The 13,777-nt window shown below is 34.3% G+C and overlaps 3 protein-coding genes across 4 annotated transcripts; all 3 read left to right on the top strand.

Moving 5' to 3' along the window:
• The first annotated feature begins 751 nt into the window (after positions 1-751).
• Positions 752-3,286, top strand: LOC143611386 (uncharacterized). 2 transcript variants are annotated; one of them, XM_077085596.1, is made up of 3 exons: positions 752-802; positions 1,673-1,963; positions 2,874-3,286. In XM_077085596.1, exons 2-3 carry the CDS (start codon positions 1,696-1,698, stop codon positions 3,116-3,118), a joined length of 513 nt encoding a protein of 170 aa, XP_076941711.1. In that variant the 5' UTR covers positions 752-802; positions 1,673-1,695; the 3' UTR covers positions 3,119-3,286. The 2 variants fall into 2 exon arrangements, with proteins under 2 accessions (XP_076941711.1, XP_076941712.1); XM_077085597.1 differs by lacking the exon at positions 752-802 and having other exon boundaries at positions 827-1,812; positions 1,903-1,963.
• A 1,686-nt stretch (positions 3,287-4,972) lies between these two features.
• LOC143611390 (uncharacterized) lies at positions 4,973-7,121 on the top strand. The gene is made up of 3 exons (XM_077085600.1): positions 4,973-5,098; positions 5,427-5,745; positions 6,667-7,121. The coding sequence occupies exons 2-3, from the start codon at positions 5,451-5,453 to the stop codon at positions 6,963-6,965; spliced, it is 594 nt and encodes a 197-aa protein (XP_076941715.1). The 5' UTR covers positions 4,973-5,098; positions 5,427-5,450; the 3' UTR covers positions 6,966-7,121.
• Positions 7,122-10,735: 3,614 nt separating this feature from the next.
• On the top strand, positions 10,736-13,277 carry LOC143611394 (uncharacterized). The gene is made up of 3 exons (XM_077085602.1): positions 10,736-10,867; positions 11,410-11,772; positions 12,797-13,277. Exons 2-3 carry the CDS (start codon positions 11,442-11,444, stop codon positions 13,030-13,032), a joined length of 567 nt encoding a protein of 188 aa, XP_076941717.1. The 5' UTR covers positions 10,736-10,867; positions 11,410-11,441; the 3' UTR covers positions 13,033-13,277.
• The last annotated feature ends 500 nt before the right edge of the window (positions 13,278-13,777 follow it).

Below are 13,777 nucleotides of genomic sequence, written 5' to 3' on the forward strand. Positions count from 1 at the left end.
TCCGAATATGTTGAACAATTGTACTTTGGTTACACCATAACCTAGAGGACTTGCATGTCACGATACTAAAATCAAAATCAAAATCAAAATCAAAACAACATTATACGATAATAATAAATTTAAGATCCAGAGCTCAAAATCAAATATCTAACGAGAACCCAAACTTCTTAAGCTGATACACTAAATGAGATCATTAAATTCTTGATCGCATAAATTTCACTAAAATATCAGAAAAACAGTAATTATTTAAAAAACAAATACAAAGCATCATTATTTATTGAATCGTTTCATATCAAAGTATAATTAAAAGATCATTATCATATAGTTGAATTACTTAAAAATTTAATTAAAAAGAAATTGCATTACATAAGTAAAAATCCATTTTTGTTGTCATTGCGCTTAAGCTAGTAAAGAGAAAATGCAAGATCTTAAATTTAAATATGACAATAACCGAGTTTTATTATAATTGATATTCGAGCCCGGGTTTTTTCTAAATCATAAGACAGTGAGCTTGGGCTACACAACAGTTTACACAATCACCGTCGTTTGAAATCACTTTTTACTTTTTTAGGATTTGTATAAAACTTATACACGTTCAAGAAACGCGTATGCGAATGTACGTATGTATGTATGCATCAAAGTAAACGCGTAGCTGCACAACAGACGTGTCCACTATCATCTCTATAATCTCTCTCTCTCTCTCTGACTATATATATACACACATACATATACGTCTTCAACTTATTATTATTTATACTTATCTTCATTCACAAGGAAGGAGACTAATTTCAACTTCAAACCGGTAAGCACCCATTTAGCTTCATAGTTTTTAAATTATTATTGTTGATCGAATTCATTAATAATAATATTCCTGTGATCATTGAATATCTTGATACCGTTGCTAAATATCTTTGATTAGATCCCCAATTTTGTTACTGACAAACCCTAATATTTTTTAATTTGAAACTGCTGAGAAATTAAATTAATTGTGTTCATGAATAATCATCTACTAATTATTGTTGACAATAACTAGTTGTTAATTTTGGGTTGTACCAGTTCATATTTATTTGATGATATATTTTTCATTTTTATTCTGTATCGGTTTTGCGTCTCGTTGATTACGCGTCCGATGCCGGTTAACACGTTCGTGCTCTGTGTCGGTTAACGCCTCAGGCGTCGGATACGTGTTCAACGCCTGTTAGTGTATTTCATTGATTGCGCGCCCGATGCTGGTTAGGCGTCGACACTGGTAATGCGTTCGGTGCCTTTTTACACCGGTAAGGCGTCCTATTGCGTTCCACACCAGTTTTCGGGTTGTTCAGGGCTTTTGTTGAGAAAAAAATGACCCGATAACCGACACATTTAAGGTTCGGGTATTTCGGGAACACACCCATAAATTGAATTTTAATACATCTTTTGTGATGCTAAGTTGAATCACTGTCTTCTTTACTATGCCTAACATTCATACAGATAACCACTCAAATTTTATTCCATAACTTAAAAGGTAGCAGAATCATTTATAACCCAATCGCCTTTAAGCAGGACAGACTCCATTTTCTTGTTTTCTTGAAGTTCAATAGTTTCTGTGAAGCGGCTGTCGGACTACATTAGTGTAGTTTAAAAACAATTATCATATACTTTATCATCTTTTCTCTTCAATTTTGGTTTGCAGGTAATTCTAACTTTCGAAAAAACATGAGTGGAAACGAACCTCATAAAGATCAGGACAAGGGGCTACTCTCTAATATAACACAGGCTGCTGCTGGATACGCACATCACAATCAACAATACCCTCCACAACAACCGTATCCTCCACAACAAGGGTATCCCGGATACCCCCCACAACAACCGTATCCTCCACAACAAGGGTATCCCGGATACCCCCCACAACAATCGTATCCCCCACAACAAGGGCATCAGTATCCTCCAAGTGGCTATCCGGCCCCTTCACATGGTTCAGGAGGTAAGTTGATCTCATTGACATTCATATTTCACATTTTTATAAGTTTTCACATTACATTTAAGTACACATATGGTGAAAGCTCAATTGGAAATTGGATGGTTATTCGTTTTAGAAGAAATAGATGTCTTGACCCTCAAGAATTAATTGAAGTCGGTTGTTTGCAGTATAACAAAGGCTTTCCTAGGAAAACATACTGAAAAAACCAAAACCGAACTTATTGATTTTCATTTTTTATATTCAGTTTTAAGTAATTTATAATAATTTAACTAACAAAAAATTTAAGCCCAAATTCATCATTTTTGGTCCATTTGTTTTTGGGCACTAAGTTTTTAAGCTCAAATGGCCAAAAAAACAAAAAAACAAAAAAAACTGAACCAGTTTTCAGAATCTCAGAAACTGAAATTTCGATTTTGACCGTTTGAGCCCAAAACGACCCATGCGCGCTATTAAGTAAAGCTGTTCCACACTTCCACCTATATTATTTATTCTGCTGTTAATTTAGAAGGAATTATTTCGAACAAATATTCCTTTGATTAAATATCATATCAACAAGATAACTTTATTCAACTGTTGAAGTGAAACGATTAGATTACTATTTGCAAAAAAGGTTGTAAAAAAAAGGAAAAGCAAACTTTTTTCTGGGAAAGCCTTGGTCTATATTAAAAGTATTTATGCTACCTTAGTTGGTAAGACAAATAATTTTTTGATCAAATACAATATTAATGAGATAACTTTATCCAATAGTTGAAATGAAATGATTTGATTACTATGATTAGATTAGATTAAAGCAAACTTTTTTGGGGGAAATTTATGCTCTTTTTAATCTTTTACTATGATCTTTTCAACCTGGTCATCATCATTATCATTATAAAAATAATAAATAATAATCTAACATTGATAATTTGATTAGGACATGGGGGTATGGGAGCCATGCTGGCTGGAGGTGCAGCGGCGGCTGCCGCTGCGTACGGGGTCCACCAGATGACATCATCGCATGGGGGGCATGGAGGCCATGGACCGGGGATGGGACAGTTTGTTAGTGGCATGCATGGTAAGCATGGTAAGCATGGCGGCAAGTTCAAGGGCGGTAAGCATGGGAAAGGTAAGTTTGGGAAGCACAAGGGTAAGGGAAAGATGTTCAAGAAATGGAAGTAAGCGTTGATGATGTATATGCTATACTTTTATGGTATGTTTTAACTTCTTATGTAAAATCCGAGTTTGTCAGATATAGTTGGGATTGTAATTTCTGGATTGTTCGTTCTTGACGGATTATTATGGTTCTGGTTTAAGATATTATGATAATAAAAGATGGTTTATGTATAATTTTGTTGATTTGCATGATAAACACATGAGCCGATGTGCCCTTGTGCTTACGGATAGTTGTTAGCATGCTCATGTAGACATCCATATGTTTCATAGGACACTTATTTACTATAATGTTCAGCTTCAAACTGTAGATAGAGAATGAATGTATTAACACATACCTTGACGAATAGCCAAAAGTGAAGTGACGGGTACAGGCCAACTAACCATGTTAAGCGTGTGGTTTGACAATGGGCGTAGTCGCGTAGATGGAGACTCGTAGAGAGAGTGACTAGAAGATACAAGCCATGTTGAAGAGCAGTATTGCAATGGGTAATTGGTAAATATCGCGAAACACCAGCATAGTTGCAAGTACTGCAATGAAGAAATGCTACTGGAAGTGCCGTACTGCAGATAAAGAGACATGTCCTGCTTGCTGAGGATGAAATGAAGATGATCGGGTGGTCAGTGACCCATCAGTGATCCTGGTGAGTATGGAATGAAGATGATCGGTGGGCCAATGACCCATCAGTGATTCAAATATTTTAAAAAAAAAGTTAATAAATATTCCATATCAATGACCATTGCCTTTGAATATTGAAATGATTTGAGGTGTGGTTGGTACAGCAGACTTGTCGGCCATCTGCCTATCTCTTGAATTATGTATATGTCACCATACAACCCATTTCATGACACCAAACCTTTAAATGCTGTTGATCTAAAGGATGTCACATAATTCGCCTTTCAAAGTTCTAACTTAAATTTATAGGGTTATTATATTTATTATTTTTTTAAACACTTTTTGTTTGTTTAATTTTAGATTTTATTGCTGATTATTTGTTGAGTCTAAAGACCCTTGGAAATCAATTGATTGATACAAAACTAAGTAACTATCTATAAAAAGTTGCTAACCACGAGTAAAGTTGTTGTTGATAGATTGAGTTTATAAGTTATCATTATTTATGTGACCCGTCTCAAAAAAAAAAAAAAAAAGTTGGACGTGGCCCTACCTCGGTATAAAAAATCCTGGGTCCACAATGGTTGGATTTATAAACAAAATTATTCTCTCAACTTCTTTCAAGTCAAAATCCTGTCACCAAACCATAAAAGACACGGTTACATTCACGACTCTTTCAAAAAAAGGCTTCCTAAATACAAATCAATGAGATAACTTCTTCTAGTTGTCACAAATATTGATCAGTAGTGTCTCCAGGAACATGGATAAATGCAACTAAACACAAAAGCTTCACCAATTCTTGTTCAACTCTAAATCACCCTAACAAAGATAGGAATTAGTATGTGTGTTTGTTGGTGAAGGGTGCGACGATAGGAATGTTAACTGACCACGTCGTTTGCAATTTCCTCACTCATTAATCTCGATCACATCTAAACGAACTAGACATGGTTCATGGTTGTGGTCTTTGGTTATAACCAACCCAAAACATAAGTTTAAGCAAATTGCAGATAAAAAAGTATTTGACCCAATAAAACATAGACATAAAACAAGAACAAAGTGTGTTTTGAGTAGTCCCAAAACTGAATGGATTAAAAAAAAAATAAGAGTAAAGCAAAGATAGGATAAGAGTTGTTGTCAACTTTTATCTTCTTTTTTTCATTTTCTGAAAAGAATATACAAAGCAAACTTTTTTGGAAATGCTCAATAATTAAAGCTTTATGCGTGTTTTTAAATTTAAATGGTGAAAGGTGCATGTTTTTGTTTTTGTTTTTCCCTTTTTATATCTTTTGTTCTTAACTTGTTTATTATTCTTCTTATCTTATATCTCTCATAGAGGCCTACCTTTGCACAATTTCAACTTCAAACCAAATCATCTGGTAAGAACTTTTCCACTGATTTCCCTATCTCTTTTTTTTGAATTAATTAATTCTGCAGATCGAAGTTTCGTTTACCATCACATCTGTGCAATTTGATAGATCGAATACGTCAATATATGTATTAGACTATTACTCTATTAGTGACTGTATTTTCTATGAAGGTGTCTTATCACATATTCACAAATTACATTAGTGTAGTTCAAGAAACAATTATCATAAATGCATGCATGCAATCATGATCATTTTATGTAGGCATATAGCTTGTAGCTTATTAGCCAGTCGCTTTACTTAATTGGGAGCGATCTTTCATCGTCAACTGTGGCTGCAGGTGATACCAAGTTGAAGAAAAAACATGAGTGGATGGCACCCTCCACACGAAGGGTATCCTCCTCAGGGATACACACCATCTGCGTATCCCCCTCAAGGGCCGCCATCTGGGTATCATCCTCAAGGATACCCACCATCCGGGTATCCCCCTCAAGGACCGCCTTCTGGGTATCCTCCTCCTCAAGGATACCCACCAGCCGGGTATCCCCCTCAAGGATACCCACAACAAGACAGGTATCCTCCCCTAGGACAACCTCCACAACAAGGGTATCCCCCACACCAAGGGAACATAGGACACACAGATCCAGAGAGTACAAGAGGTAATAAGCTGTTCTCATCAATATTATATTTCACATTTTTCCAATTCACTTGTTAATTATATATATCATGAAACCTCTACTGGAAATATATGATTTTCTATTTTTTATATAAGGAATAGTTATCTTGAAGATCAACACTAATCAAAGCTGATTGTTGGCTGTATAATCAAAGATTGTTTACAGAAAATAAACTATTTTAATTAGTTCTATAAACTTTTTTTTCCCAATTGAAGTCCTAACACCGAGCCATAAAAGATACGGGTCCAATTTGTTCTTGACTCTTGAGTTCTGTGAGAAGATAAAACTCATTACTTCGCATATTATTTAGAGAAAATCATGAATATATCCATTTTGAATGGTAAAATTGACAAGACAACATTTAGTTTTTAAAGTTACAAATTAATGAGAGCGCGGCAAGTGTCTTTTGACGCATTAGATATCAATCTGATGCTTCAGATCGGATGCTTTAGCGACATGTGTCCACCTGCGAGTGGCTGAAATTAATGAGAACTGAAAATAGAAAACACCTATTTTAATTTGTTAGTTTTAAAGAGTCACGCTTAATTTGTTAATATCTACCGTCAAAATGGACATTTTACCGATTTTCTCTATTATTTATTTATTCTGCTGTTAAATAAAAAGAAAATATATTTAAAACAAATACTCCTTTGATCATTGCAAATCAACACTTTACTCTATTCTATTGTTGAAAAGAATCATTAGATTACAAATCTTATTATTATTATTATTATTATTATTATTTCAAAAAGTATATCTAAAGCCAATTTTTTCATTTTGGAAAGCCTTGGTCTATAATTAAAGTAGTTATGGTGCTTTAGATGGTGAAAGATGCATGTCTTTTGGTTTAATTTAATCTTTTCAACTTGGTGATCATCATCCAACATTCATATGTTTCATCAGGACAAGGTTTACTAGCTGGAGGTGCAACCGCAGCTGCAGTCGCGTATGGGGCCCACAAACTGGGAAAGTATGGTGTAGGCCATGGAGGCTATGGACATTACAGTGGTGGTAAGTATGGTGGAGGTCATGGCGGCTATGGACATCATAGTGGTGGTAAGTATGGTGGAGGCCATGGCGGCTATGGACATCATAGTGGTGGTAAGTTTGGCGGAGGCCATGTCGGCGGCTATGGGCATTATGGTGGTGGAAAATATGGTAGGCATGGTGGTGGCAAGTTCAAGGCTGGTAAGCATGGGTAGTTTGGAATGCACAAGGGCAAGGGAAAGTTTAAGAAATGGAAGTAATTACTAATGTTGATGTATATGTTATGTTATGTTTTAACCTTGCTAAAATCCGAGCTTCAATTCTCGGCTATAGTTTGGATTGTATTTTACGGATTGTTCTGGCTTGACGGATATGATGATAATAAACAGTTATTATTGTGTAACTTTGTCGATTTGAAAGTTGGAACCTGCTTGTTGCATCTTTGGATGTTGAGTATTTAAGTTTCTAAACACGTTTAAATTGGCTTGATATAATATGGTGGTTTAAGAATTTAACTTTAAGATCAAATATAAAATGGGAACTCTTCACTTGGTGTGGGATCCTATAGAAATGAATTAACATATTAAACGAACAAAAAGTGTTGGAAGTTTTGAGTGTAACTGTATGAATGGATGCCTTAAATAGAAAGTGTGAAAGTTTGTTCCATGTCGGGTTGGGAATAAAATGAAGAGTTGTTTATAAAATATAACATTTACTACTCAACTGAAGCTTTATGATGTGTTTTACCACAAGTCCTACCCTCGTGTAGGGAGGGAGGGGGGGGGGGGTTTCAAAATTGGGTTTCTAGAATTATTCGAACTCGCGTGTGCCCGCACGTCATGCGAACACGAATGCAGCTCCAAAAATCCGGGCCCGCGTGAGGCAATTTTTTAAGACATGTACAAAAAAACTACCAGTGAAGGTTTTCTCTTAGCAGCGTCAAAGAGAAAGAAGAGCTGAGAAGAAATACAAAAAAACTATGAAGAGCCGAGAAGTAATATTCAGCTGAATGTAATAGAAGAGCATAAGACTTGAGAAGAATATTCAGCTAAATGTAGTGGAAACAAGATTTAGGTGGTGTAAAAGGGCAACCCTTACGGCTAACATGTTCTCGTTTGGACGACAGCAATGGAAAGAATTGCAACATCTGATGCATTATTGGCAAGGGGAGATTCCCTCTCGGATTGTTGTTGTCTGAGTTGTGGGGCCAACACGGAAATGACCAGCCATTTACTAGTATCTTGCGCCGTTACAAAATCCGTTTGGTGGTCGTGGCAAGTCGTATATAGGGCCAAAATCATTAACATATCATGTAAAATGTATGGAATATTTTTTTTTATCTAATAGATGTGGTAGACTAGATTGTGAATTGGAGGTGGGGATCGGGCTCACTAGGCGGATTCTTTATATTGGTCGGGTATTTTTATTCACTCAGTGTGTGTTAATTGGTGTATGGAGTATACCACGATGAGGTGGGGGTGTCTTTTATAGTGTGTTTGGTATATGATATAGGAAATTATTATTCGGTGTATTATTAATGTGCTATGGTGGTGAAATTTCCATTTGTTTCGTTTCTTTGTCCCGTGGTAGCGGGTCTCTTTCGAAAGTTGTTCTCGTGTCTTTGTCTCTTGGTTTGCTTTAATTTGGGTTCGTGTATGCTATGAAGTGTATATTATAGTTGATTGTGTTTAGGCAAGTGTGGTATACGTTTATTTTGTTAGGTGCGCACATTGCACCTGAACGATGGAATTCATTGACTCCCTTAGATTTTGATGTGTAAGAGCATTCCCAGCCCATTTCATATGTTTTTTCTTATAATTTAGCTAAAAAACACCATTATATAAATTTATCTATCATTTTTCAAAAATCTTTCACATTCTATACCTTTCATATCCATAATTTTTTTTATTGTTACTTTTCTCTTTTGTCTTGTTATATAGTATACAATGGTTGAGAGATAATTGATATATTATATGGTATGGATAAAAAATGAAACCCTATATTTAGATTTACTTTAGTTGCTATAACTCATCAATATAATAGGAAATAGATTGGAAAAGTGATTTTGATGGTTTTCTCAAAATTTACCCTAAATTATATGAGTTTGACAACTTTATAAACAAAATTGAAATAAAAGAGAAAATAAAAATATTTTTTGGAAAGAAAAAAAGGAAAAAAACAAAAATCATTCAGGTTGGATTCTAAATTTTCACTACTTTCTCAGTGTGTGGGTTTCTTTTAAGTCCTAGATTTGCAGTTTTCACCTTGTCGGGTGGTAATGGGCTATATATATATGGTGTGGGTGAGTTTTGGTTGGTACTTTGTAGGTGTGGGGTGGGGTCTAGTGCGTTTGGGATTCCTCTTTAATGTGGTGTTTCCATCAATGTTAACACGCTAGTTTTACGGTGAAGTACATTCTTTTGTGTGGTGCGATTTTTCTTTTGTGGGGGTGGGTGCCTCTCCTTATCTATGATGAATTGGAATACCTCTAGTATTCAAAGTTCATCCCGCTGGGCAGTTTTGGAACCGAGTCTCTTGGGTATGGTGCTTCTTGTTAGAGTATATCCTAATTTGTGGTTACAATCTAGATGTAACTTGATGTATGCTTTGTCGTCAACAACTTGCTGAGTTATATCTCGTGTGACTGATTGATGAAAATTCTCTTTACTGGTAAAAAAAGTAAAAATAAAAATAAGAAATTTAAGCATAAACGCTTATTTTTCGTAAGCATGGAGATGCAGCCAACGTTATTGTGAAAACACATTACGGGTGAATTTACACAATCAAGTAATTATTAGCATTTAACGAACTGTTTCATAACCTGACTAATCTCATAATTTGTTTCCTTTAAAAAGAATAAAAAGGAAATATGCCCCCTTTTCCATTTTTGCTTCTCAGAAGCAATGCCTTCTTCTTTTCACTATGCTTCATATAAAAGTATAAAACGTTACAAGTTGAATGCATAAAATTCATAATTGGGATGATAAACCGATGATTCACAATCTGTTGTCTACAATTTGGTACCGAGTTGGTGCTGAGCTGCTGGTTTGATTCTAGATTCGAAATTCGGCGTCAAGGTGTGATTTCAGTTTCGAATCGAATATCTTTGATTTTTTAAAAACAATTTTTAAATACAATTTGGTCCAGTTTCCCAAGTAAATTTCGCTTTGCCAGATACACCTTTCTCAACAAATTGATGCAAATCTTAAATCTTGTTACAACTTAAAAAAAAAAAAGTTTTGTTGTGTTTGTAATCTAATCCAAAGTTTGGTTTTACAACATGAGGTGTTACAAAACTGGAAAAAAGATATCCTTTACTTTTTATTTTTGAAAGGAAATAAGATTAAGAGATAATTTATATCAAAACTACGTAGTTTTAATAGTAGTTTCTTGTTTAAACTTAAGTCGTATTCACTTTTGTCTTTGTTCTATTAGATAACAAATACCATATATCTTTCACCTTGTTCAAATAAAAGCTATGCCAAATCCTTCTCTTACTCCGTACAATCTCAATCATCATCTCCATTCCTTTTATAAATTCTCATATCCCATCTATGACTGACAATTGGGTATATATTTACTACATGATAAGATCTGTTTGGCAAAATTATACATTTTGCAATTTTATATACATATATATTTTTTAAAATTAAACTTAGGTTGCTATGGTTATCATTTATCATTCTTGATACATAAAAAAAATATTAATAACTACCAAGTTCAAATCAGCAAAAGCAAATATTAAACGAGTCATTTTTATATTTGATAGATGCACTAATCGAATCACCTTGTGTGTGAGCTCTATTCTCTCAACTAGGGGTGATAATAACTTTTTTTAAACTAAACTTCAAAAAAAAAAGCAAAAAAGCTTGACACGTGACAAAAAAAAAACGCATACGCGCTTAAGTAAAGTAAGGCGTGAATAAAATCTGTTGGTTAATCGACGCGCAAACCATTGAATAATAATAATAATAATAATAATAATAATAATAATAATAATATTTGATGGTATATAAATAAATAAAATCTCCCAACCAATCTCTCTCTTCTCTCTCAATATCTTCTTTCCAATTATTGTTTCAATTCAATTCAATTCAATTCAATTTCAAGACCCACGGTTAGTAATATGTTTATGTTTATATTAGTATTTATTTTCGTCTAGTCTAGGGCTTTTATTCATTATTTGAATCTGTATATATTCGTTGCAATCCATCTTAAACCCTAGCGATACAAAATTCTTCATATCATCCGTTACAATTATAATCAAATTTATGGCTTACTGGATCATGATCCGATTTTCTAATTATTATTATTATTATTATTATTATTATCAATCAACTTGATTTGGCAAAATTATATATATATATATATATATATATATATATATATATATTAATAACCTAATAATTAAAGCATGAGACACGAGTTTTACGTGCATATCAAATTTTTTAAAATTAATTAACCATGAGTCATTAAAGTTTTTTAGCGATACGATGCGAATAAAAGTAAATATAAATATGATATGGCTATATGTGTGAAATTGTTCTACGCAAGTCTAGCAGGTTAATTTTAATGGCTGCTTGAGTAATTGATTTGTTCTACAAAAATATAATACACATCATGTGGGTTAAATAAATTTTTTTTTTTTTTTTTTTGCAGATTTTGTGAAAGAATTATCAAGTTTAGGTGAAATGGGTGGTGGTGGAGAAGATGAACATAATAATAATAATAATCCAGACAATAATCAAGAGAGAGGATTGTTTTCGCATCTCCGACATTCTATGAGTACTGGATATTACCCGCCACCAAACGGACCGTACCCTCCTCATGGGGGGTATCCGTACCCCCCTTTTGGCAGCGTATACCCACCAGCTGGTTATCCGCCATCAAGTGGATACCCGCCACATGGTTATCCACCACACGCTGGTTATCCTCCTTACGGTGGTTATTCACAACCTGGTTATCCTCCCACCGGTTACCCTCCAGCAGGCTATCCGGGACCCTCGGGTCCATCTCATTCAGGTTTGTTTTTTCAACAACTTTGTATGTAATGTTATTGTTGTGACAACTATCATTATACATACATTGCAATCTTTTGCTTTTAATTTAATATACTAAATAGGTGCTTTTGACTCTTAACGGGCCAAATGGGTAAATTCAGAGAATAAGCGAACAAAGCTGAAAATGAAACGGCCCAATGGGTAGGTTGGCTTGTATTCGTGAATCGTTTGACAGGAAGTTAGTTTATTTGATAAAGGAACGGGCATGAACATTATTTTTTTCTCATGTGGTTAAGCTAAAGAACATAAACACATGTCTTGTTCAATCATATATGTTCATGAGCGTTCGGTTACATTCATTTATGTTTGTTGGTTTATGTATGTTTAGGTTTGTTCGTGTACGCTTGTTTATGTTTGCAATTAAAAATTTAGGTCCATTACAGTTTAGTTTTAAGAAATTAAAATATCACCTCTTACTATTTAGTCTAGTTTTATAAAATTTTAAGGACAAACATTACTTTTAATTGTTAGGTCCATTACAATTTAGTTTTAAGAAATTAAAATATCACCTCTTACTATTTAGTCTAGTTTTATAAAATTTTAAAGACAAACATTACTTTTAATTGTTTGCTCATTTATTTTTGTTCATCTATGTTCAATTACGTTTGTTCGTTTTTGTTCATTTACGTTCGTGAACCATCTGTTTAATTGTTTGTGTTCGGTTAAAGTTAAAAGAACGAACACGAACATACCTCGTTTGTGCTCAATCGCTGCGTTTAAAACCTAGGTTTAGGTTCTAAAAAGTTAGCAAAAAATGAAAAAAATAAGAAAATAATAAAATAAGGGTCAACCAGATAGAAAATCTAGTCAAGGTTCTTGTATGTTGAGATTACCTTTTTGCCCTTTATATCTTTAATAATAAGATGAAAGATTTTGATTTCAGTTGACACTTTACACAAGGTTCTTTTAGTCAATTTTATTTTCTTGGAAGGATAATTGAAATTTTGTAAAACATGAAACTTGGTCTGACTAAAGAAGCGTTTCAGGGCATGGACCTGGCATGGGATCACTGCTAGCCGGAGGTGCAGCGGTTGCAGCCGCTGCATATGGGGCCCACCATCTTTCTCATGGTGATGGGCACTATGTTCATGGTTTTGGTCACCATGGTAAGTTTAAACATGGTAAGTTCAAGCATGGCAAGTTTGGAAAGAGATGGAAGCATGGGATGTTTGGTAGGCACAAGGGCGAGTTCTTCGGTGGGAAGCACAAACTGTGGAAATGATTTGTGTTACATTGAATCATAAGGATAGTTGTTGCTATTCTGGGCTTTTTAGTGTGTTGTGGAATTAATGACTTTGTTGGTTTGGTATTGTAGTATTGATCTTGACAAATTCTTTTATATTATTGGCATGACTTGTTAGCACTTTTTTTCAAACTTTGTAACTTATTGATGTGATAAATAAGATAATATGACTGTTACTGTCTTACCATTATGGTCTTTTTTTAACAGCTAAATATAGATGAAACAAAAACAAAAACGACTAGCAAGAAACTAGTCGAAACATCATAATTCGTAAGCACGTGATGGGATTCCGTAACCACTTGAAATACAGAAACGAGAAACATTGTAACAAAAGACGATTCCAACAGATTCATATTTTCTGGGAAACACTCTAATTCTTGAAACGTCATAGAACCCACATACCCATTCGTCTCGCCAACTTATGTTAGTTAAGTTCTACAATTGGTTATTATGCGATAGAAATAAGAATAAAACAAGTCAACTAAAAATATGTGCAAAAAGTTTGAAGTCATAGCAGCGACTTAACGAAGATGCAAGTGTGGGCATTGCATGGCACTCTTAAGACCCGAGTGATTTTTGATTTTATATTAACTACTTTAATGCCAATGTGAGGCCAGCCCACTTGGTACAGAGTAGATTAATTAATTTATTGGTCTAAAGTAGAGTATAGGTAACAATATTATTCGATCCCACATGCATTCGTCACTTCATGTGCCTTTCACCC

The sequence above is a fragment of the Bidens hawaiensis genome, unplaced genomic scaffold, assembly GCF_021521415.1.
Source record: "Bidens hawaiensis isolate Kalapana, Puna unplaced genomic scaffold, B.hawaiensis_p1.1 tig00030904_1, whole genome shotgun sequence".
Classification (NCBI taxonomy): Eukaryota; Viridiplantae; Streptophyta; class Magnoliopsida; order Asterales; family Asteraceae; genus Bidens; species Bidens hawaiensis.

What these genes read in the sequence shown, in the direction of transcription:
- LOC143611386 (XM_077085596.1), top strand. Translation starts at nt 1,696, where the DNA reads ATGAGTGGAAACGAACCTCATAAAGATCAGGACAAGGGGCTACTCTCT. An exon ending in CCCTTCACATGGTTCAGGAG is followed by an intron (nt 1,964 to 2,873) that starts GTAAGTTGATCT and finishes TAATTTGATTAG; the next exon opens with GACATGGGGGTATGGGAGCC.
- LOC143611390 (XM_077085600.1), top strand. Translation starts at nt 5,451, where the DNA reads ATGAGTGGATGGCACCCTCCACACGAAGGGTATCCTCCTCAGGGATAC. An exon ending in AGATCCAGAGAGTACAAGAG is followed by an intron (nt 5,746 to 6,666) that starts GTAATAAGCTGT and finishes ATGTTTCATCAG; the next exon opens with GACAAGGTTTACTAGCTGGA.
- LOC143611394 (XM_077085602.1), top strand. Translation starts at nt 11,442, where the DNA reads ATGGGTGGTGGTGGAGAAGATGAACATAATAATAATAATAATCCAGAC. An exon ending in CTCGGGTCCATCTCATTCAG is followed by an intron (nt 11,773 to 12,796) that starts GTTTGTTTTTTC and finishes GAAGCGTTTCAG; the next exon opens with GGCATGGACCTGGCATGGGA.